At 39.3% G+C, this 25131-nt stretch overlaps 1 protein-coding gene across 2 annotated transcripts in view; it reads right to left on the reverse strand.

Annotated features, from left to right (window-relative positions):
• Positions 1-25131, reverse strand: part of NTRK2 (neurotrophic receptor tyrosine kinase 2) — a 195288-nt gene that overhangs the window by 17657 nt on the left and 152500 nt on the right. For both annotated transcript variants that reach the window (XM_014869110.2, XM_088156795.1), the window contains one exon: positions 24738-24972. In XM_014869110.2, the coding sequence (XP_014724596.1) occupies positions 24738-24972 (235 nt within the window). The remainder of the gene's footprint in view (positions 1-24737; positions 24973-25131) is intronic.

The following is a 25131-nucleotide window of genomic DNA, read 5'->3' on the forward strand; positions in this document are numbered from 1 at the left end:
GTGCCTCAGCCCTTAGTATATAATTTTCTTTGCTTGCTTGCCAGGCAAATCTATTTATTCTTTCTATGTATTAAGCCATCATATTCACCTAAATAACCTCTGTGGTTATTTCCATCAAAAACATCCCTGGATCTTATATCCGTCAGGGGTGGTTCTGGTATTCCCATTAGCCTTGACCTCACACTTAGGCTGCAGCCCCATTTTATTTTCCTTTGCTCTCTGCCAAATAGCAGTTCTCCTTCAGGACTCTTCAGTCACTGAGGAAAGAGGTTTTTGTTAATGAAAAGCAGATGCAACACTTAAGTTGTAATAGAATCTTCTCCTAATAGCATCTTCTTCCTACGATGATAATTTTCAGTTTGAAACCCACTGTATCATGAAAACCGATTCTGTGTGATTACTCCAGCCTTCCAGAAGAGAGTGTTAATTTTATGACTTGTTAATTTTATCAGTGAGTTTGTGCTGAGTAGTTAACTCTGACAAAGGAGACTGTCTTGCTAGTATGGCAAGTAAATGTGTACATTGACATTTTAAATGAACGTCCTTCAAGTTGTTTAAGTGTGTGTTTATCTGTTTTAAGTTGCTTTTCAATTCTTTTGAACACTTTACATACTCATTATATTTATATATTATATTTACATACTCATTGCTATATGGGTGATTGGTTGGTCTGATACTGAGAACCTTGAACTAGGTAGTGAAAGAACTGAATTAATGCAAGATCATGGAGACTCTATCCCAAAAAGTATGCTGCTTAATTTTGTTTGTTACTGTATATATATATGTAACATTATAGATACACTGCGATGTATGTGGTAAAGCAACTCACTGTTATGGTCAGTATGTCAGCTTTGGTGGAAAGCAAGAGATGCTTCCAGTTTTCTATGAGAACTGTTGAGCTGTGGAAATTGTCAGGTGGAAGTTAGACATTTGAAAGGCAGAAATAAAATTCCATGTACTTGCCTTGCCTGTTTTGAAGAGATAGCAATGAATGTAATATCTGAGCCAATATAGAACATACTTGAATCAGACAGGAATTAAGTATTACAAATCCTAGACAAAATGGAATTCAACTTCTTGGGCAAAAGGAAGTTATTGCCTCCACAACTGTCTTAACTATACCAAGAGTAGGGGAGAATGTTCCCTGTCAAATGAAACTAATATAGGCTACTCCCCCCGCCAATGCATTTGCTCAAGTAGGAGCCTCTTTATGCTCAGCAGAAGCACTTTAATGAAGAACCAGATACAAAATGAAACAACATGGCACCCCAGCTCTGGGGAAAGGAATAAAGATATTTGCAACTCAGTAAAGAGTTGGGATGCTGGTTCTAGAATTCAATCTTCTTTTACTAATTTGAAATAATCGAAAATCTTTTTCTGTAGTGCAATGGTATCCAGAAGCAACCTATGTGCAACCAAGTCCTAGATCTTTTTGCTCTGTTTTGTTGATGCAGAGAAAAAGAGAGAAGAATTAAGCTCTGTAAAAGGAAGAGATTGTTGTACTTGGTCTAAGGACTGACCTTAGAAGAAGAAGAATCACAATAAGTTTTGACTATTATGCTAACACATTGTGATTCAGAAGAACCATTAGCAGCAGAGGATATGGGATAAGCAGAATAAGTCAAGAAGGCAATAGAAAGTTCACCCTGTTCTTTTGATCTGAGAAAGTCTTCCCTTAAAAATCTCTTTCACAACACATTCAAACCAATTATAAAGAACTTTTACCTAGGCTACTTATGGTACTCTTACTATTCTACTCAACAAAACTATGGTGGTCAGAAAAAGAAGTTCTTGTCTTTGTGAGAATTACTGATGTTTTGAAACACCTTTGATTCTGTATCAGGCAAAAGTACTGAACATTTTCCCCTAATTTTGAGCACTGCAAAAAAAAATTAAAATTAAAAATACTGGTATTTCCCAGCAAAACACAGCAGCCAGAAACTCTCAAAAGATTTAAGTTTGAATGAAAATGTAACCCAAAAATTACTCAGATAATATGAAATAAAATGTGACTGCTGCTCAATTTAGGTCACATGTTCTGCAACATGCTTTTTGATACTGTGCATCCTCTAAATGGGTTCAGAAATTAAGCAAACACCTAGAGAGGTCTGCTAAGAAGAATCTCAGCAAGGCTGCTACAGGAGGGCTGGGAGGTGGAATGGACCATTATGCTTTTGGAAGGGAGCTTCCTGCACACAGTGTCACCTCTTTGAATCTGTGGGTGTGCAGCATTCAGGGGATTCCCAGTGTTTTTCAAGCCCAGTGTGTTTCAAGGGGTAGCTTGGCATAGTGAAAGGTTGGCAGAAGCATGATTAGTGGCTAAATGCAATATCACTGGTCTCTAAATTATTTTCATTATCACTTCCAGAAGGAATCTTTTCCCTGCTTGAAACTGCTCCATATACAACTCAGATACTCAAGATCTGCACTGAGAGAAGGTACATTTTATAGATATTCATAGAAAAAAACAAATAAACAAAGCTTCACCTGAGATCAATAAATCATGTCTTAAAACAACTGGATCCCAGACAAAGCACTAAAACATACTATATTGTAAAGAGAATGGATTATCTTACAGCTTAAACAAAAACAAGCAACAACAAAATAATAAATTAATAAGCAAATCTTTCTAATGTTTTTCAAGTCAGACTCTTTCCATGGAAAGTGAAATGATGGGAGAAAGTGATCATGAGTTGTTAAAAAATAAGAATCTAGAATACCACTAATCAATATCCCATTAAGATAGTTAGAATGTTCTCCTTATAGATATTAAATATTATAGTAACATCACTGTGTCAACATAGAACTAATCCATCTAGTAATCTTTCCCTGTGTCTTGGTTTCAGCTGTGATAGTTAATTTTCTTCTTACAAGCTAGTACAGTGCTGTGTTTTGGATTTTGTATGAGAATAATGTTGAGAAAACACTGAGGTTTCAGTTGCTGCCCAATAGTGCTCACCCTAAGTCAAGGACTTTCCAGTTTCCCATGCTCTGCCAGCCAGCAGATGCACAAAATGCCAGGAGGGAGCACTATCAGGACAGCTGACCAAAACTGGCCAAAGGGATATTCCATAGCATGGAATGTCATGACCACTGTATAAATTGGGGAAGTTGATTGGAAGCTACCAATCACTGCTGTGGGATGGGCTGGGCATTGGTTGGCAGGTGCTGAGCAATTGCATTATGCATCACTCTTTCCTTGGATTTTATTCCTTTGTCCCTCCCCTTTTTATGAGTTAAAATAATATTATTAAAAATGTAAATATTAAAATAAAAACTATTATATTATTTTACTTTATGTCAATTATTAAGCTGTTCTTATCTCAACCCACAAGTCTTACTTTTTTCTGATTTTCCCTCCCATCCCAACAGAAGTGGAGAGTCATCAAGGAACTGTGCAGTAATTAGTTGCTCTCTGGGATTAAACCATGACATGACATTGCCCTGTTTATTCAGAAACATCACAGAACATTTACAGATCCTGCACAGCTGCTTAAAGTTTCAGTAAGAGGCAACCTAACTGGAGTATTGTCAACCCTGGACAAAATGTTGCAACCATTTAACAGAATAGAGAATTCTTTTTTAAACCCACAGTTTTTAAAATAAAAAATAAAAAGAGTAATGTCAAGAGAAACTGGATGCTCTGTAGGAGGGGGCAGCATATTGCTTGGCATCATAACTACAGTCTAGCAGACCCCTGTTGCCTGCTCCTATAAAAATGCACCCTGGTCTCCAAGCTGCATCTTTTCTGCAATCCCGTTCTGCCATGGGCTACAAGCTAAGAGGCAGCAGCGAAAATATCAAGTCTTCATCCAAGTGAAGTTCCCCTACTCCTTCCCCTTTCTGCAGTTCTCTGGCAGAATGCCATCCTGAGACCTGGCTGGTCATTTCAGAACGTGTAATTTTCGTTCCCATTAGGGGCTTTCTCTGTTTTTACATCCCATTTATCTTGTGGGGTGGGAATGATGCTGGAGAGCTCACGTGTAAGAGAGAGGGGGTGTGTGTCCGGTGTAGGACCCTGCTTGCTGCCCAGCCAGGGACAGCAGCCCTTCAGCTCCTGCCTGCTGCAGCCCTCTTTTCCTAGTCCGCAGCAGCCCGGGAATCCCTGCTGCTGCCGCCGCTGCCTGGCCCTGCATACTAATTGGCGCATTTAATGCCTTTCCCTTGCTCTCCTTCCCTTCTCCTCCCAGGCTGCTGTCTGGGAGCAGGGGGGCCCGGCTGCCATGGAAACTGAGCCGTCAAACACCCTGAACCTGCCGCATCAGCCTTGAGAGAGGATGCCGGTGGTGAAGCTCCAAGAAGGGGATGATGGAGGGGGAATAGAAGTAGAGGAGTGGGAAGGTGCAAGGCTGACCGTGTCAGGAACGGGTCTGGGCTGCTTTGCAAAGGCACTACGCAAGAGGAGTCTATATACAGGTCATAAAGAATCAGACATTTAGGAGAAAAACAGGATAACGCTGTGTTACCAGCTTTTTTTTCTTCACAATGGTTCAAATATCTCTTTGCTCCCTTCTTCCTATCCATTTACTGTCTGGATCAAATACCCCTAGTGTATGCACATACCATATCATCAAGGGGGTTTTGACAATCCCAAATATGGATCACACATCTCAAGGACTGTTTTTAGCCAGAAAAAGGGCTGATTACAGCAAGCAAATGGTTTGAAGGCGCCTCAGGCACGAGCTGGCAGAAGACAAACCCCTGCCTAGGCAATAAGGCTGTGATCCTCTGCCCAGCCTTTCAGTCTTGCCTCCCTTTCCCAGGCTAACTGCTGGACTGGAGTCGCATGAAAATGCAGCATTTGTGGCACAGTCTGTATGCGCTGATGCCTTTTCTGGGCAGGCACCTAGTTCAACACCAGCTCTGTGTCCAAAAGAATTCTGGTCTCTGCTTCATGCTGTGTGGCTATGGGAATTGCTCTTTTGTCCTCAGTTCTGTCTCCTGAGGATTTACAGGCATATAATAAAGGTAAAATGAGTGTTTGCTTCAATCTTAGCACCCAAATTTCAGCCTTCAAGGGACATTATCACTTCTACCCAGTCTCCTTGTAAGCTTTCAGGCAAGCAGCAGAGAATCTCCTTGTGTGTCTTTTTTCTAAGCAAAGCTCCCTATGATATGATTTATTCATGAAGGGAGCCCTCAGAAGGTCAATAAAACTGGCATGCTCCCCAAAATGCACAAACAAAGCAGGGAAGAAGAAAACCCCACCGGGTCAGCACTTTTCTGAAGACAAGATGAAGCTGTTTATGTCCCAGGCAGACCCACTTATGCAAAAGACATAACAAATGTTTCAACTCTCCTCTGTACCAACCTCTTGAACAACCATCTTAGTACTGAAAATTTACTTCAGATACAAGTGAGAACTTGCTGTGCCATGAAATGTCTCAGAGTTTTGGAGCTGGAGTACCCAGCACACCCAACAAAAGTGCTGCTTGGTATTCCTGTGAAACAGGGGACCTACTGCAGTGCAGGCTGGGGAGCAGATCTCGGGCATGACAACAAAGGATGGACAGCCCAACTGGCTTCCCAAAGGAATACTTCCTCCTTAGCTAAGACCACCAAAGGAGACTTCTGCTTGGATTGTTTCTTTCAGGGACTTTTATGTTGCCTTGCACCTGATCTTGCCATTGATTTGAAAAGGAAAAAGGACTGACCCATTATAAATTTCAGTACCCTAGGTCTGTGACATGTGAGTTACTACTACACAAATTGGTACATAAAAGGTGCAGAATAAATCTTTGCAAGATATAAGAATGCCTAAATTAAGAAAAAAACTATTTTACAGAGTTTTCTGCATTTATGTAAGCCTCCGGTTTCATACAATTGAGAGTTATTTTATTAAATAGGAAATAATGTTTGAAACAAGAAATGTTAAAGGATTGATGGGAAGAAAAAAAAAGATAAAGTTTTTTTTTCCCCCAAGCAAATAGAGTAACTGGTTCACATTACCAGGGATTGACCTGAGTCAGAATGCATGAAGGTGGGAAACTTCAGGTTTCTCATGATGCATGGAAAAAAACCAATCTGTGTCTTTCTGAACAGAGTGGAAAAAAAATCTGGAGGAAGAGATACCACTCTATCACCCCAAAGGTGGTCCCCTGGATGAGTGTGAACAAAAATGATACAGCAGACAAAGCATATATGGATTTTCAAAACAAACATCTTTGATAAGGCTCTACATCACAGGCTATTGAATGAAAAAAAAAAAGGCTGCTACAAGATTTCGAGAAGGCCTTTTTAGGGAGTGAAAGTACAAGAAGCAGTAAGTAGGACTTCAAGGTCATTTCTCAGGTCAGAGAGAAGGCTGTAGTGAAGTCCTCAGAGGCCAGCATTACAGCCAGCTACATTCAACATCTTCAGTAGCCTAGAGACGGAAGGGCGCTGCCAGGTAGTCCAACCCGGGGGGATAAGTTTCAGTGCAGCTAACTAAATGCATGATAAACAGCTCAGTGAGCAACAGCTGCCACAAAGACTAAAGACAGTGAGCATGACCAGCACAGTTACCAACTACATGGCACAGGGCATAAATCTGCTGCTTTACAAAGGCACGGCCCCCTCACAGGTCTTCAGTGTGCAGTTCTTAATGGAATGCAGTTCTAAGTCTCCAGATCTTAAGGAGGATGTAATTGGAAAGGCACAGAATAGGAGAACTAAACTTCAGTTGAGGCTTAAAAACTCACTAAAATTATGGATAAAGTGAGGTTGGTCAGCCACTACTGCAGAATAGTTATTAACAAAGTCTGAAGAACTGTAACAAGAGAACACTCAAGAAAATTACCAGGAGATAAATTCAGAACAGATGAAAGTATTTTTATACATAATGGGTACTAAGATTCTGGAGCTTGCTCCCACAGTAACAAACAGTACCAGTAGATGCAAATAAGGATAAGATTAAATCTATGGACTGATTCACACACAGGCGATAACGGGAACAGTCAGAAGTGACCTCTAACATCCCACATCCTGAGCTTATAGACTCTGGCCCAGTATAAGAAAATGCCCACAGCAATTGGCAAGAGATATGGCAGGTAACTTAGAAGAAAATGTGATTCATATCTAAGAACATGATAAGTCATTTTTTGGAAAGGATGGAGAGTCTTCATATTGAACATACTTGTGCAGGGCACGAAGGTCAGGAAAGCGTCTGCCTAGTCAGAGAAGATTAGGCCAGAAAGGAGAGCCCCATGAATCTATGAGTTGTCTAATTTTGAAGATGGGCCGAGTTTGCACCACATTTTGTTGCTTATTTTTATGTACCAGGCGCATTTTGCATCAGCAGGAACGGGGTTAAACCTTTCTTTTGGTAGGAAAATGAAAATCACCTTTGCATATTGTATTAAAACATAATGAAATGTCTGAAGACCTTTGGCGTTTTACAACAGGTCCTTGGGTAACCACATTTGTGTGTAGTGGATAAAGACAGAAGCATCTGTAAATGTACTTCATCAGTGCAACTGCTCACATGTTTACAACTGTATCACTTCTATATAAATATTTTTTATATCACATGTATGATACATAGGGGTTTTCTCCCTCTGGAGCAAAAGATCCCAGTGCCATTAGCAATCTAAATATGCATTATAGAAAACAATTTAAATCAAGGACCTTGTAATGTTTTTCCATAAAATCTCTTTTTAATTCTGTACATTTGCTAGACTGTGGTCAGCAAATGAGGGAGCTGTTAAATATTTCTTCTTAAACACAAGGCTGAAGAACTCCAGCTCTCTCAGCCTGTCTTCACATCATCTTAGTGGCCTCCTCTGGACTCACTCCAACAGGTCCATGTCCTTCTTATGTTGTGGGCCCCAGAGCTGGATGCAGCACTCCAGGTGGGGTCTGACAGAAGTGGAAAACAGCAACACAGATTTGGGTATGCTCATCCCCCTACTCTTTCATGTGTGTGAGAGAACCAATTTTAACATTCGCACATCAAAAACAATTGAAACCAAATTAGTATCCAAGTCTTTTAATTTCAGGACCTTAGTCTGACACACTAAAAACTTTAATGGTCAGGGTTTTTTTACTATACAGCAGAAGAAAGTGTTGAGCTGAAGGACGGGAAATTTCATGTTATGAGCTGAATGCCAGCAGAATCTTGGAAGGACAAGTAAACTTCATGTTTTGTTTGTGTTTCATGGGGGTAGGGGATTTGCTATTCAGAGGGTAGTAATCTTGAAATAGCTGTCTGATAATAACTGTAATTTAACTCACCTGTCCACAGAAGTCTCCAGGCTCCTTTTAAATTCTGAGTAGTTTTTCTTTAAAAGGCACCGAATCATCCTATATAATTGAAATTACACTTGCAGAGTTTTAGTCTCTGGGATTTCATTGTTGAGCAAAATTTCCATAGCCACCTGGGGGATAATGTTTCCTTCAATTCAAGGCTCCCAAATCTTGCATTGAAGACCAAGATCAGAAAAATTCACCCAGATACCCACTAGAAATCAAACAACTCATCTTGATGTTATTCAACAGGGTCCCAAACTAAGCAATAGAAGAAAGGATGAACCATTCAATTAACTTCCAGGCCACTTCCACTGGTCCCCTTCTAAGAGAAAATTATGGTTTTTCTAGAAGCTGTGGAAGCTGTTGGAAAGGTGGATTGAGAGAAAAATACCATTCATTTTGAGAATAACGGGTATAGAATTGCTTCATTACATCTTCTTCTGTTACATCCAACGGGAAAATGAGTCTGTTTCCCTGTCTCCACTATGCAAGATTCAGGAAGGCTGACCGAGTGTCCTGGTTGTCATATCAGTGTTGGACTGCTGATGCTGGACTTTCTGGTCATATTTGGGATCTCAAGAACGTGAACAGACTTTCAGAACTTGAATGCTCTAGAGTGACTGAGGCTGTAGCGGCTTTGTACTTTCTATGAAAGAAGCTTGGAGTATTGCATATAATGTGCAATAATGAATGTGATGAATTTGTTATACATTAAAACGCCAGGGAGAGCCCAGAAAAATCCAGTGTGGAAGCCCCAGTACTTCCTTTGCAACAAAGCTGCAATTTTGTGACCTAAATTGAGCTTCCACCTCACTGAACCAGCAAGGGTTGTAATAACCCTTGTTACAAATAGAAGCCACTCATGTTCTGAAATGGTCATGAGCTGAAAAGGTAAGTTCAAATTCTCATCCTTTTTTAAAAAAATAAAAGTGTGAAGAAAACAGAAAGGAGATACAGCTGGAGTAGAAGCAGAACCATTACATGTTTTTACCCTTTAAAACCTTCTTTCACTAATAAGTAATGGAGGACACTTGGAAACAAGATAAAGCAGTATCTTTTCCTGTTATAGTCAAACAGAAGCATCGTAAAACTAGAACTCAACCTGCCTGGAATGTTGAGGGTTAAAATTTAATTATATCTAATCAAAGTCGAGGGCAAAGTGAATGCATGCTGAATTAAAAGACGGGTTTTTCCTGTCATAGTCATGGAGAAAATATAGTGAAACCTGATTTTCTGTTTTGTGTGTAGTTTCATATACAGCAACAGAAGATAAAAAGTTCCAAGTAAGAGTTTCAGAATTACTGGCAAGTATTCTCATAAGCAAGAAATATTTTCAAAGCATTTTCCTTGCCCTGAAAATTAACCCACCTTGAAATGTCTTTCATAACTACTAACAGCTCTACTTTGAATATTCTGTGCAAACTAATGACGGGGTAAACTGATTGAGACAAAAGTATCTGTGCTTCAGACTGTTTACTCATGCTGGCACTCTGCTGAATCAAGGACTTCTGACACTATCAGGAATTTTGGTTCCTTATGTGCTTCAAAGTACCTAAGCTAAGAATAATGCGGAGCACACCAAATCCTCTGGTCCGCTTGCATCCTAAGACATAGCTTGTTTACATTGAATCATTCCCTTCATAAATTACACAGTGCCACCTTAAAAATGAGATGATTTTCTTCTAAGTTCACAGGTTGTCAAAAACCTCATGCTGTAATTGTTACAAATCTTTTCCTAGTCTCTTGCTTAAATTCTTTGATAGCCAGATTGAATTAATTTGTTCTCATTCGACCATTGTTATTTAGTTTCAATAGCATTCTTTCATCTTTAATGTTTATTTTAGCCTTTTGAAGCACTTATATAGTGCAGTTCTCTTAGACTCTCCTTCAACAAAGATTTTAATCAGGAATGCCCTTGTACTGTACTTTGGTTGGAGAAGTTTTCTGTCCTCTCTGCAACCAAGAGAAAAAAAAAGAAAGCTTGTTTTTCAGCTGGAATGTTTCATTAACAGTTTGTTCAGTGGCTGCAGAAACATTGATGCTAGTGCAGAAAAGCAGATGTTACAGGAATTAGCTGTTGAGACGGCTAAGAGGAGGGCAGGACCTCTGCTTTGGGCAGCAGGACTGGTTTACGCTGCTTTAAGAGTTTGCCGACTCTTTTGTGTCCAATCATGGAACATGCTGTCAATGTCCCTCACTGCTGAAAGATCTCTTCTCTGTGTTCCAGGTTTAACTTTCATATACCCTTAGTCCCATTGGCCCCTTTGCCTGTATCTTCATAATTATAACTATCCTTTCAAGACCTGATGTTGGAAATTAATTTTGCTTTAATGCCAAAGTAACTCTCCTTCCCACATCATCATGTTTGCAGTGGCAACACTTTCCTCCTCATAGTCTTTACATTTAAACAGTCGAGAGACTCCTCTTGTCTAATTTAGTACTCTTCCCAAAGCCAATTTCAAATTCTTTTTGGCCCTTTTCACTGTTTGTCCGCTTCCTTCTTTTGTATTTTTTCTTACTTTCTGTGTCCTTAATGAGATGAAATCACCAATAGTTCTGCAACATATTGCTCCCCGCTTTTACATGTGACTTAGGGACACAATTTTCATCTACTGTCTGCATCTTTAATAAAGAAAATCCACATTTCTCCAGTTCTTAAGCTGAGCCTAACAACTCTTTCTATTTTTCAAAGTTGACTTGAAGAGCAGTAGAAGGACAGCAAGAAAACAGGTAGTCACAAAATTTTGGGGTGACGATTATTTTAAAAATAATCTAGGAATAATAATGATAATAATAATAATAATAATAATAATAATAATAATAATAATAATAATAATAATAATAATAATGATAATAATAATCTAGGAATGCTAGGAATTCTGAGATTCTCAGGCAGTTTTTAAATCCGTCAATACCCTTGTGAACTTTACTTACAATAAGAAGTTATTCAACTACAGGTGAAGATTGACTGTTTTCTGCAATTTGAAGGCTAAACAGATCCAGATCTATTCCTTTGTATTTTTTCCTATTGTATTCCTTTCTATTTTCCTGTCTTCCATCTTAAATGAATGTACTAAAATGTAATAAATTAAAAGGAATAACTAAAGAAGAAAGCTTTATTTACATATCTTTTTTATTCCCTGATCATGTTAATTAGCATAATGCTGTTTTCCATATCCCTAATGACACAATTGAGAACATGTAAATACAAACTATGTTTAAAGCAACTAGCTTGGACATTGTGAGTAGCACAGGGGAAGAAGTGCTCCTCAGAAAAGGAACATTCATCCTGCTTCTGAATAGCTTTGCAGTCTGCATCAAGATCATGTCACAGTTTTTGAGCTAGCAGTGTCTGCAGACTAGACGTACCTTCAGTCTCACACTGTACAGTGGAACTGTATAAACCTCTCCATGAAACTCGTTTGCATTTTCTGCCATTTTAGCTGTATTGAAATATATATTTCAAGGGCTTTTTACTGTGTGCAGTACAGCATAACCTTCAGTTTCCTCGTTTTTTATTTAGCACTTTACTAAATAAAGTTAATCGAGATGGAAATCAGGTAAATATTGAATAATAATATGTGTACATATACAAGCTCCAAACCCACCGATTAGCACAATTCCAAATTGTGATGGAAATACTTATTGGTCAAAAACATGTTCCTCCAAGCATGACTGGTGTAAGAATCACAACTGTGTGTGTCTATGTGAACAGGTAGAAATTGTGCAAGGATTTTTGTTTACTTTCAACAGAATTCCCTTTGAATTCCATTTGCAGAAAATGGCAATATTGGACCTATATATTTTAGGCAATATATAGTCTCTGTTTTGCAGATTGAAATAGTATCTCTTGGTTTTCTGTTGAGAGGCACATTCCACTCACTGTGTATAGGCATTGACCTTTATTTTAACACAATTATGCTTTTCCCACACAACTATTCAACACTAGATTCTTTTCTCTAAAAATGGCTGATATGGCATGAAAGACTAGTCCTAGAATATTTGAGGATACTCAAGGAGCATGGAAAAGTCACGCAATTGAAAACTGCAAAATTCCCTTTTTTATTGGTGCTTTTCAATCTAGAAGACAAGACGAGATGTGCTGCCAAAATTATGGCATGAAATATTCAGCTCTATTTTGATCTCTCTTTTTTCTCTGTGTCTTGTTTTGCTAAAGATGATTTAAAACTCTGCTTGCTGAATCCAAAAAACAAACAGCTCATGCATATGACAGTCTGCCAAGAATGCAGGACCCTGCCCTTTGCTTAGCTCACAAGCAAGAAAAATCTTTTACAAGGATAGTGCCAGGCAGTATGCTGCACTAAATCTCATCATCAGAAAATAACATTGGCAGCATAATAAGCTGCAAAAGGACTGCATGCAGAGCAGTAATTTGCAAAGAGCCCAGCCTATCAGTTAGCCTTCCAAAGCGACTTCATGGTGACAGGCATCTGGTAAATCAATCTGGAAAGAATCCATATTCTCCTGATAGCATCACAGTTTTATTTTGTGGGCCTGGGCTGAGGCAGTATGAGGAACATAGATGACAAAAACATTAGGACAAATGATTTGTGATCATCCTGACTGTCATTCATGTTGCTTCTTTTTTTTTCCCCATTTATATTTATACTGGCTGTGAAATAACTGCAACACTGATGTGTTATCAAAGAATATCTGGCAATATATTTAATGAACAGTTCTTTATCTTCTTAAGATTCTACTGCTAGAAAAAAAAGGAGAAGAGAAGAGAAGAGAAGAGAAGAGAAGAGAAGAGAAGAGAAGAGAAGAGAAGAGAAGAGAAGAGAAGAGAAGAGAAGAGAAGTTTCTTTGCTCTGTTAAGATTTCTCCCTTTCTGTGTACACCATTAAATCCAGATTTACAGAGACATAATCTTGTGGGCCATAAAATAATCTGAAGGACTCTCCTAGCACATACCTTGAAATGGACTAGATGATAATAATCCCTTAAGGGAGGCTCAGACTGCATCACATTTTACATATCAGCTAACAAAAATCCCATCTTATATTTTCAGCAAAGCATTTTGATTTGCTTCATGGTGTGGTATGCAAAAATTAGATCACAGGGGATGTGGGGTTTTTTTACCTGTAGATCCAGCAGTGAACATGGAAGTGAAATCATATATAAAGCCATTACAAATTTGCAGTTAATAAGAATAAAAGTAAAATTTCTGTCCCCGATACTGTCAATGCCAGCTTGCTCATTCATCTGGGAGGCAGACAAGTTTTCATTCTTTGAATATGTAGCAGTGTCTTTCTGTCTTCTACAGAAATTGTACAGGCTATAAAACTAACTGCTTAGGTCATAGTAATTTTCAATAGCAACAGAAAAGACCCAATATTTTGTGCTTTACAGTATTGTAGCCTCGATTCTTTTATCTCTAAATGGATTTAATTCTGTTTTATTTTCATTGTGTACTACTTTATTACACAGGATCAATATTTTTGTAGATGTAGATCTGCAGCCTTACACTCTTGTTATTGAAAATCTCACACTATAGCTCTTTCTTTAAAATCCTGGCCTCTAAGTGTATGATGTGAATAACTAGAGTTCATTCATTTTACAATGTTCACTTCCAGGACTCACATTTGTGAAGAAAAGCTTGAACACAGCTACGTGGAACAGAGGCCTGAAATATAGTTTGACAAGGCTCAAAAATCATAGATTTCTATAATTTAAACTTCTTCCAAAGCATAGGGAAACAGCTTGAAGACAGACAATATAAATGTTATACCTCTTTGGAGATCAAAACAAGTATAAGACTAAATAAGGGAGTAGTTTTGAAATTTCATTTGCATCACCTCTCTGTGTTGGTAGGTCTACCTGATCATTTCAATGGGTCTGACTTTGCTCCCAACCCAAACATCAGAGACACCACTATGGCAATATCAAGCCCTGGATGAAATGAACTATGGAAGAGAAATAGGAACTGATTGTACATCAAATTTAATGTAAGCTCTTCAAATTCCCATGGGCTGGACAGCAGTGTTGCAAGAATATTTTTAAAGACAAATAAATAGCAACTTTTGAAAGCAAATTCAAGGGTATTAAGCTAGGTTTTTATTTTTCCCTGAAAGCATTTCAGTGCACTGGAAAGAATGAAGTTACTTCCCACTCATATGGCTTTTCTTTAGGAGGTTGTTTACCTAACTGATGGAGATAGAGGAATTTGAGTCACCACAATTTTTCTAATTATTTTATATCTGCTCTCGATAGAAGATGCATATTCTGTCATGCACCTTAAATCAGGCCTTCATCTCTTCCTAAAGTCAGGACATAGCTAGAATCTTGACAGCATTTTATAGATGTTTTGGCTCCATTTTATATAAGACTAGATTAATTCAAAGCTAAATTATCTCTGAAGTATAATTACAAAGTTCCTGAGACTGTAAGATGCAGTATCAGTTTATTTCTGGAGTCCTCACCTTCTGGGAAGCTTAGAGAGCTGTTCCTGACAAGGCGTCAAAAGCTTCACCACTGCTCATGACATCTGGTATTGAAAACATTTCACAAAGGCATATGTGTTACAGCTACATAGGTAACCACAGCTCCTCTGACTGTGTGTTCTCTGTCACCGATGCCAACAGCCTCTGTTTAAATCTCTGCTACTGACTTCCCTTCCACTTCTTGTTAGAGTGGACGCATGCTGCATTGGACAGAAAAAGGACCCAGAGAGCAGTGAAGATGGAAATGATCTGCAATGCTACACAGTTCTTCCCCATTTCCATTACCATCAGCAGCTCTTTACTATGCACGCACGACTATGCAGAGCCAGATTTGTAGCCTCAGCTCTATTGCTAGCTGGTGCTGTCCTCTCATCCTCTTGATCCATCCTGTTACACGTACCACTTCATAGTCTAATTGTCTAGTTCTTCCTTCCCATGCTTCCTGAGTTCTGTGGGCCAAAAGAGTGCCAATTGTTCGTCAAGCCCAGGGTAAAAAATGCATATTTAGGAAAACTGCCTAGCAACTGCTTTCTTTAGTGCAAGAAGAGAGGCCATTTGCATAAGAAAACCTTCCAGCTGGAAGCTTGCAAAGACTCTGCTGGGAGCCGATTCAGTGACCAGACATCAAAGGAGAATTCCCATTTAAGGACTGCTCCCTCTGGGTGGCTTTTCTGTGCTGTCCCCGCCATCAGCGGGGGCAGTGGCGGCCGCACAGATCGCGCCAGTGCTCTGCAGCACCCAGCAGACCAGGAGATGCCATTCCAGTATCTGACTGTGCTCCCAGAATCCTTTCACTGATTTTGTCCCACATCATCTTTCCCTCTCACTGTGCACATCACACATCAAAAAGTCAACAGTTTCAGCCGCTAACCTTTGGAATTCTGTAAATTGCTTTGCAGACTGCCTGCCAAAGGTAGACAATCTGTAGCACTGCAGTACCTCCAGACATTTACACATGGTTCCTCCCTATAATTACTAAAAGCATTATTAGTATGCACAAAGACCTGGCCCACGAAGAAAAACAACAGAAATTACTTAATAAATTCTCTCGCCGTTCTATGCCTAGAAAAAATTGCCCTTAAACTTTCCACTTTCTAATACCCTGTACAAAACATTGGCTCTAGTAAAGTCAATGGAAATAGTCTCCACCAATATTCCAAGTACAATCCAGCAAACTGTGAACGGGGATGGGATTGAGGACATGGCACTCTTATGTGCTAATCATCTAAACAACAGTTAAATCGTTTCAGCACCTGCAAAAAATAGCTTTGTACAGCTCTGCTGCTACTTAATGGAATGAGGCGATTACGATCAGAGTTCTGCAAAGCTCTCCAAATTGCAGTTCCTAAGGCTAATTTCAATGTGTGAATCATTGCTTTCCTGCAATTTATATCCATATGTGTGGTTATTTTTGAGAATGATTCAGTTTTGTATGTATAATTTTAAAAGGACTTTTAAAGTTAATGAACATCTGTGCTAAGAGCCCCTCAACAGAAAAGCTTGTGTCAGCCACTGGTGACGATGACTGTGTAAACTTCCTGTTATCCTATAGGCGTGCATGTGGATCCTATGGCTCTTACCAACTGCATACTGCAGGAGTAACCAGCTGAAAAGCACTCCATTAAAATGCTGTAACAATAGGGTGGGAAATCCAAAACTTCCAGCTCCTCGAAAACTGTAATATATCTTCCATAACCAGTATGGAACCAAATACTAAATTCTCAAAGCTTTTAACAGAAACAAACAGAGGAAAAATTTCCATTTGAAAATTTCCAAACACTTTGATATTTTGATTGACACATATTCAACACTTTTAGCTATAATGTAGTTCAACAGCATTTCTGCATAACATATATTTCTAGGTAATGGGTTTGAATCTTTGTTCTCAAGGTGAACTTATGTGGTTACCGCGCTAGAAAAAAAGAGAGAGAGAGCAAGGACAGCAACACACATGGACTTCTTTAGGGAAAAAAGGCTAACTTTATTGAACAGACAGCCCATATCTAAAGCATATTACGTGGAGCTAGGACAGGAGAGTAGCTCATTGAACAATTGGGAAAAACATCCATGAGACCTTACCTCAGGATGTGCCCCACGGGGAGAACACCAGGTGTTAATCTTTATTATGAATTCCACTCTGGTTTTCACCATATTATCACCTTGGGAGACTTCCTCCCTAACTGAAGCTGTAGTCAGCTTGTCAGCCTGGGAATGGACCTGAGAGTCAGGAGAAGTTCAGGTCTGAAAAAGAATTTGCAGGCTGTAATTCCCTAGCTCTCTAAATGTGTGTGTGTGTCCACAAACTTATTTCTTGATATGCTGCATGAGAACCACGTTGGTATAAATCTAGTGGTGCTGGATTTACAAAGGAAAAATAAGGCACTGAAATTCAATGGGTGATCAAGTAACTGGTCACAGCAACAAGGTCACTTTGCTTTAGTCTGTCTTTTAATCAGCTTAATTTTTCAACCTAGTAATTATGAGTTTTTGTTTCTGCCCTCTTTACACTCTTTGATCTCATAGACTGAAGGAGAATCTACTCCAGGAGCCATGAAGCTGTTTCCCTATTTGCACATTTAAAGCAAAAGGGGGCTTAAATCTGGCCACGTGAAGTATGTCACAATCCCCCAAATAAAAGTCTGATTTTTCTGCATTACCAACCTGTCATTAACTTTGCAAGACAGAGTTTGGTAAGAACTGACTGTTAAATGCAACACACTACACGTGTTGGACATCTGATGTTCCTTTTCCTAACACTAATAAGGAAAATTTTCTTGGACTCTCCTCTTAGGATCTGTGTTGGTGAAAACAGATGGAAACAGAGGTGCAAGTAGGACCAATAACCCTAATGTGAAGATGATGAAAAAACTTCATTCAGGAAGTGACATCTATTGCTGTACTAAAGAAGTTGGAATTTGTTCTTGCTTAAGACAAAGATGAAATTAGGTTTTCTGTGAAGAGCTGTGGAAGTTAAACAGCTGTAATTCCAAACACAGCCAGGAATCCAACCAGTAGTTGTGTGAGTAAAAGCTGGGGACAGACCATGCCTCCTGCCCAGCACAGAATATACTGTGGCATGAGCAAGTATCAACAGGTATCAAGCCATGGTGCTCATCCTTTGTCATCAGCCATGTCCTGGTGCATACCAGGTTCTAAATGCTGACGTTGCAGTGACTTTTAGAAAGCCTTTTAAAATCATTAGACCTAATTCTGCTTGTGATTATGTTATTTTAAGTTCAGAGCTACTGCACTGACTTCAAGGCAGCTACTTTGGATTTACATCTCTCAAGCTGGCCTATTCTTGTATTGTTTCCAGTTGCATGAAATCATCTATGCACGTCCTCCAGGGCTGCTGGAACCCTCTGTCCTCCCCAGCACTACACATGATGCAATGAGCCTCTGACGGAGGAGGAAAGCCGAGAAGTCCATGTAGGGAAGCAGATAATTTCCTTTTGAGCAATGGATGCAAAAATAGCAGCTAATAAAAAGCCTTCAAACTGTGCCTTCAAACTGTGACAATTCAATACACACACCTACGAGAATGCCTTGACAAGCTGCTTGACTTCCCAGTAACTCTTTCTTGTTTTCTTTAGTGCAGCCTCCTCCAAACTCCCACACACAGGTATTCATCTCTGTAGTGACAGCTGAGACCTGCAGGTGTTTGCTGCTATTGCCCTCTCAGAATAGACAGACACTTGTTCCTCACTGTAAACATTTGTATCATGGTGTTTGCCTGGCTAGTTACAGCCCAAATAATGATAAACCAGCCTTTTCTTTTTTTAGCCCCTTGCTGTCATGCATTAATTCTCTTTGCAAATAGGCATTAGGTACTGGAAATAGCTGAAGCAAGATCACTCTCTGGTGATTATTTTACTAGCCTCATCTTTTGGAAATATTTCATAGAGTGTAATCAGAAAAGTATATCATGCAGTTTCCAGAAATACAGCACTCTACAACGTTAGATTCATATGTGAAGGGAGAGTACGGCTAGTGGGCAAGATGCTCTTTCACTCCTTTAATTTTAATATTATTTCAGTGTTCTTCAAACTGCTATTTTCGCCTTGTTAAGGAACAACAAAAATCAGAAGAAGAACTGTTTGCTGAGGGCTTTGACACAAATGTCAAAATGGTTTTTCAAAAGGGTTATTCACCTTTTTTATGTAAAAAGAAGGTCCAAAATCTATGTATTTTTATAATAGGCCTGTGTAACCATTAGTTTTTCTAAAAGTCTGGGAGGTTAAGGAGTTTAATAACTTCTCCTGTCTCAAATGAAAGCGCACAGGAACTCTATTTTTTAAAGAGACAAACATCATAGAATACTTAATGTTTGCATTAAATAGAAATTATCAAGGAAACATTAGGAAACAAAGCTATAAAAATCTAGGAAACCTCCTTATAAACCTTTCTCACTCCATCAACTGTTTACTTTTTGGTACCCTGATTCTGTTTTTTTAGTTCTTTACACCAATTTAGACAGGATCTGAATTCTAATTAAAAAAAAACAAAACTAAACTAAACAGCCCAGTCCCCAAAGAAACCAAAAAAATAAAAGAGGAACAACAGTCTTTCTCAACCACTAGAGGTACAAAATGTGCCAGTATGAATTGCAAAGTCATTCACTGAAGGACTGAAACCAAAAACTTAGGGAAAAAAAGGGATGTTCTTCATTTAGAAGGACTAGAAATGAGAGTGGCCCAGGGCATTGTCTGACAATACAGTAAACATGTGCCAATGACAGGCTGTGTGAGTTTAGATGTACTATGCAGCACATTTTCATTAGAGGCTGGGAGGTACCTCTAATCCAGAAGGGGAAAAATCTGGTTTGGAAAATACCACTCACAGTTTTAGCGATGTCTGTACCAGAAAAAGATACAAAAATTGCTTTTTCACACACTGAAAGTCATTGGAGGAGGCCACTTTGAAGGGGAAAAAAAATGAAGATGCTTTTTTCCTGACAGTAGGCTTCTTTAGCCCTCTAAAACAGTCTGGTAGGGGACAGGAGTAGTTTCTCCATATACAATTGAGATTTAAAGGCGGGAAAGAGAGTAGAATAATGTGATCAAGTAGGTGTCTATTGCTCATGAGTTAATCAGGTTCCTGGATTTTTAAAAAAAGTGCAGCTGTTAGGACAGAGAAGCTGTTGTGCAGTCATCTGGAAAAAGCACTGGCAACACAGGATTCTACTTATTTGTAGCATCCACTTTGAGAGAAGGGGCTGTGTGGACTGGAGTGATTCAGGAGTTAGAAATCCAGGCTTCAGAAACCAGTTCTATACCTGAGAGGTATAGAACCTGAGGTGTTTGAGAAGAAGCCTGTCAGCATTTTGCAGGCTACACCTTATTAACGTATTCAACTAAAGTCCTTCTTCAGGAGTTGCCTTTTTGTTTTCCCTCTTGTCGTATGATTTGATTCTGGATGATCTTTGGTTCCCACACTGCTCTAAGGTGCTGAGGACAGACAACATGGCCAGATGTGCTCTGAGGAGCATTACCAAAAGCAAGGCTGGTGTACCTCGCTTGGGCCCGTATAGCTTTCTACAGTTTGCCAGTTCAAAAGGTGACTTTCACAAAAATGTCTGATGTAGATTCCTGTCACATCTTGCCACTTGTCAGGTGTAACCAACTTCCTAAGATCTCTCAGGAACTTTTACCAAGCATAGTTTCTCTTTAGGTGCTTGGGACACTGTTGAAATCTTCCTTTTTTCCCTAGCAGACTAGAATTTTTATGGGGCTTGGTGTCTTATATAGAAGGGGATAAGTACTAGCGAGTGTTGGTGTTTTCCTTGCAGCATAATGAGGTCTCAGGTTCTTTCTGCTCCTACCCTTGACACCTATTCAAGAGCAAAAGGCTTAGTAACCTATGTCTCTTCTTCCAATCTGACATGCTATACTCTCTTTAAATATCAAAATGGTATAAACTGTGGAGAAGATTTTAAAGAGAAATACTCACTGAAATTTATACTACAACACATCCTCTTAGTCTTCTGCCCTATATGTGCCAGAAGTGAAGGAAACTAATCTGTGAACCTCTCTGTAGTTTTAGGGAAAATTGAGCCTAAAGGAAGATGGAAACCTCACTAGGCCCAGTATTTTGAAATAGCTTTGAGTGGCTTGTGCAAGCTGAGAAAAGGAGCCCATATTTTCTCTGCTGTTCTTGTGCTGTTACATAAAGGCAAGTAGGTTATACAATAGCTAAATGGGGATTACAAAACTGAGCTCCATAAATCTAAATAAGAAACAGAATGTCTGTCCTGCACTGGACAAAGATAAAAATGGGGAAGAGTGAAACTCTGGTCCTAATGAAGTTAGTGGTAAAGCTCTTGCTTACTCTGGTGAGATCACAGTTTCATCCAAAACCTTGGCTCAAGCCTGTAGTTGGCTGACCAGGCTGGATATATAAAGCATAAAGTGTTAAGTTTTTCCAAGTACTGGGATAAAATGACTTCTACTTTTTTTCAAGCTTTTTGCCTATAATCAAGAAGTGCTGAAATTATTTTAAGACCAGGTACTAAGCAATCACTTGTAAACCTGAACTGGAAGCCTAAAAAGACCCTGCCTGATATATTATCTCTGAATGCAAGAACAAATATCAACAATGTAATTCTTCCCAGGCTTCGGTGTCAACACCTAAAAGCAGTGAAAGCTACTTTAAAGCATTACCTGGGTATCTTAGAGTAAGATAGGAAACCCTGACCTGTGGGGGTAGGAAATCAAACAATAAACCTCAGATATCAATAAAACAAATAAAAGCCCTTAATAAACTTGAGACCTAAGCTCTGCAAATAAATAACTTCTTGAAAGGATCTTTTATGCTATAAAGATTGCAGTGCAGCAGTGTTGCTGGAGCTGTTTGGCTCGCAGACCAAACCAATTACTTGACAGTTGTTTAACTTTGGCCTGGGGTGTAGAGCACTTCTGGGTAAGAAAAGCCATTGCAGTTTCTTCATGTCCCTGGGCTTGTCTGGTCTGACTATGGAAAGCTATTGCTGTTACTTTGGATGCTAGCATGTACCTCAGGACTTCCCCCACCTACAAGATTCCTGCATGATGAGAAAGACAGAAAAAGGGGAAGAAAAAAAGGAAAGCTTGTGCAATCAGAGCCACACATCACATGTATTCCCAGTCCAAGGGTTACTTCTCTCCCGCTCTTCCCTGAAGCATCTCTTAACAGCTGAACTGATTCAATGCAGAATGTCATTAACAATCTAACAGTGCACAATGACTTGGGATCATCCTTATCTTACAGAAGCAAGCTATAAATAATCATCTTGGGCAAATCTAACATCATGACTGAGTGGCAAGCTCAAAAAAAAAAAGCTTCCAGTGTATTAAAATCCACAAATGATGAACCATTTCTTGCAGAACTCATTGGAATTGTATAAATCTCTCCAATGAGCATCAGATGAAGCTGCCAGGGTGGGGGATGATTTACTTCTCTGTGAGTGATTAAGCCTGAGCAGTTAAAAAGACTTAGCCTGCTATAAGCAATTAGGTATGGTAAGTCAGTGCCATTCCAGTGCAATCACTGACTTAGGCCTGCAAAGGATGCAATTCTCCAGGCAACCATCTGGGAATTCATAAGTGCCTTGATTTTTTCATGACCATCTTCTGACCAGGCCAGATATGTCCCAGAAGGTGTAGGCCAAAACTTCACAGGCTCAGCTGGTACTTCCAACTTTTATCAACTGTGAAATATGGTGGCATGGCATGTAGTTCTGTCCCTCCTCTGCACTAATTATAAACTAGCCAGAACACGAGGCCCCAGAGTAGTTATCCTTTTTGTTTTTCTTACTGTGTAGAACAAACAACTTCCCAACTTGAAGTTTCATATCCATCCATCACTCAGCAAGCTTATGCCACCAGTTTGGATGGCACCATGCTATTTATTTTACATCATCCCCTTTGACATTTGTTTACCTCGTTCTCTCTTCATTTCTGTCTTTCACTAACACCTCTCTACAATTACCTTCCCCACCTTATTTGTTCTCTCTCTCATATCAGTGATTGCATCCTCTTCACACTATTACCTCTTACTTCTGCTTCGTTACAGCCTGGACCTTGCAGAAGCCCTTCTTTTCCTCAAAAATAAGTGAAGACAAGGGAGACAAGAAGGAAAGAAGAGCGATTCTGTATGAGGGACAGTGAGAAATACAATGTACCCCTTAAATTAGCACCTTTGAACACCCTTTGAGAGGTGCTCAGTGATTATCCAGGTTACCCAGAATTTCCTAATCTCCTGCAGTTTCCAGGTCATGAGTGTTGCTCTAAATCTGTGTTTCAGTGGGTAGAAGCTTTGCTTGAGTACTCATGTACAAAATTCAAAGATTAAGCCCAGAGGTACACGAGCAGGTACACTGATGCCAGAGTCTGTACACCACACATGCCTGAGCCAGTTGTCTTCAGGAAGGCCATATGACTACTGAACTTTTACCCCCTTTTGCAGGTAGTTTTTACGCAGCAGGGGGAGTTATTATTCTTTTCCAAAAATCAGCAAAGCATATGTTAAAAAATGCTGCCTCTGACTGTAACAACCTTTGGAAACACGTATTTTTTTGTATATACTTTCATTCTTAAATGTAATGACTAACATGGTAAACACTGAAGTAAGGAACAGAGACACAACTTCAGTCCCAACAAGTGGTGCAAAAATTCAATATGCAAAATCAGATGCAAAATCAAGAAACCTTAGCCTCTGCTCACTGGTATCCTTTAAAACATAGAGGAAGTTATTACCATCCTGTATATGTTTTCAAGCTCTGAAGTGCAGTCATGCTTGCTTTATGTTGATCAAATAATTCAAAGTGCCAGTTTCCAAAATAAGAATATATAAGAGGAATCTGGATCATATGTTTACTAAATACTACGTTTGTGTTTGAAAGGAAAGAAAATTAACAGGGGAGGCTGTTTCTTATGAGCTTTTAAGTGAATCAGCGTTCAATAACGATTTGCAAAGGTGTAGCTTCCTCTACTCTGTCCAGCCTCAGCCAGATGTAGATATAATCTCTTCCCAGGCATCCCACCAATACTGATGATGAGGTGATATTTTCCTTTATTAATACAATCCAAATTGAGTGGATAAGAAAGTAATAATGAAAAAGGAATATGAAATAAGGAATAGAGAGGCAGATAAAAAACATGTGCTTAAAGATGATGAGTTTAGCTTACAGGATAAACTTTAGGGTTTGTCAATTATCAGCTTGGTCATGGATTGCCTTCCCTAAGCCACAAACACCTGATAGGTTCAGTTCCAATCACAAAATTTCAAATCTGATAGCAAGCAGCAAATGGTGTCAACTACGTGACTTACCACATAGCACAAAGACTAGGTCAACAACATCATTAATGCACACAGTTTGTTTATCCCAGCAATCTCAGAAGGTCTTTGCAAAATTCAGGTATCACTTTATGGCAACCAAGCTCAGGCAAAACAGTCAGAATGAAAAAGAGCAATGGGCTACTTTTACTCACTGCAAAACAGTTCTTCAGCATTAAAAAGTAGAACTAAAGCCCTGTCTTAAGGCAGGAAAAGCTTTCACATGCTGAGTATACAACAACTTCTTACCTAATCTCTTCTTGAGTAAAATAACTGGTCACTGCTGCTGCCCAGTATTTATTTTTCCTCTGATTAACTGGTGCATTATACAACTGCTCCCCAAGTTACCATTTTCGTTTTTCTCAGCAGTATTTAAGAACATATTTTAATAGCTTCAAAGTGTTGGGCCAAATTTGATTACCCACTCTTCCTTTTCATCTGCTGCTTCTTCTTCACTTATGCCAAGCAAACGTGCAAAATTTTTGCCCAGAGAAAAAGACCTTTCTGTGATTTAGAAGCTAAACCCAACATATATAAACAACAAAACTCAACAAACTACTCTGATTAAGTCTCCAAGTTTTCCAAACCTTTTAATTCAGAACCAGGCTCTTCATATGCTGGGCTCTAAATTACCTGACACACAGATGGTTAAGTATAAAAGCAGAATCAGTCACACCAATGGGTAAGAAGACTGAACAAGACCTAGCTTATTACTTATTACAGCAGTTCACTTACCCGGTAGTAGTCTGTGCTGTATACATCTCTAGACATCCCAAAATCCCCAATCTTCACCAGTAGGTTTTCACCAACCAGACAATTGCGGGTAGCAAGATCCCGATGCACAAAGTGCTGTGATGCCAGGTAAACCATACCAGAAGCAATCTGCTGTGCAATGTGAAGCATCTGGGATTGGGTCAGCTCAGCAGGACGGTTGCCTTCTGCCATCAGCCCTGCATCTGGTCCATGTGCCCTGCACCAAAACACAATCTCATAAACGGATAGGCCACTTGTAAGATGGAGAAGTGAAAGGCGTCAGCCCACAAACTCCATCAAATGTGCTATAAATTCCTTAGTGAAATAGGAAAAATTTTTTGTCTTGGCTTTTTTCATTTACTATTTTCCTTCATTG

The sequence above is a fragment of the Sturnus vulgaris genome, chromosome Z (assembly GCF_052056855.1).
Source record: "Sturnus vulgaris isolate bStuVul1 chromosome Z, bStuVul1.hap1, whole genome shotgun sequence".
Classification (NCBI taxonomy): Eukaryota; Metazoa; Chordata; class Aves; order Passeriformes; family Sturnidae; genus Sturnus; species Sturnus vulgaris.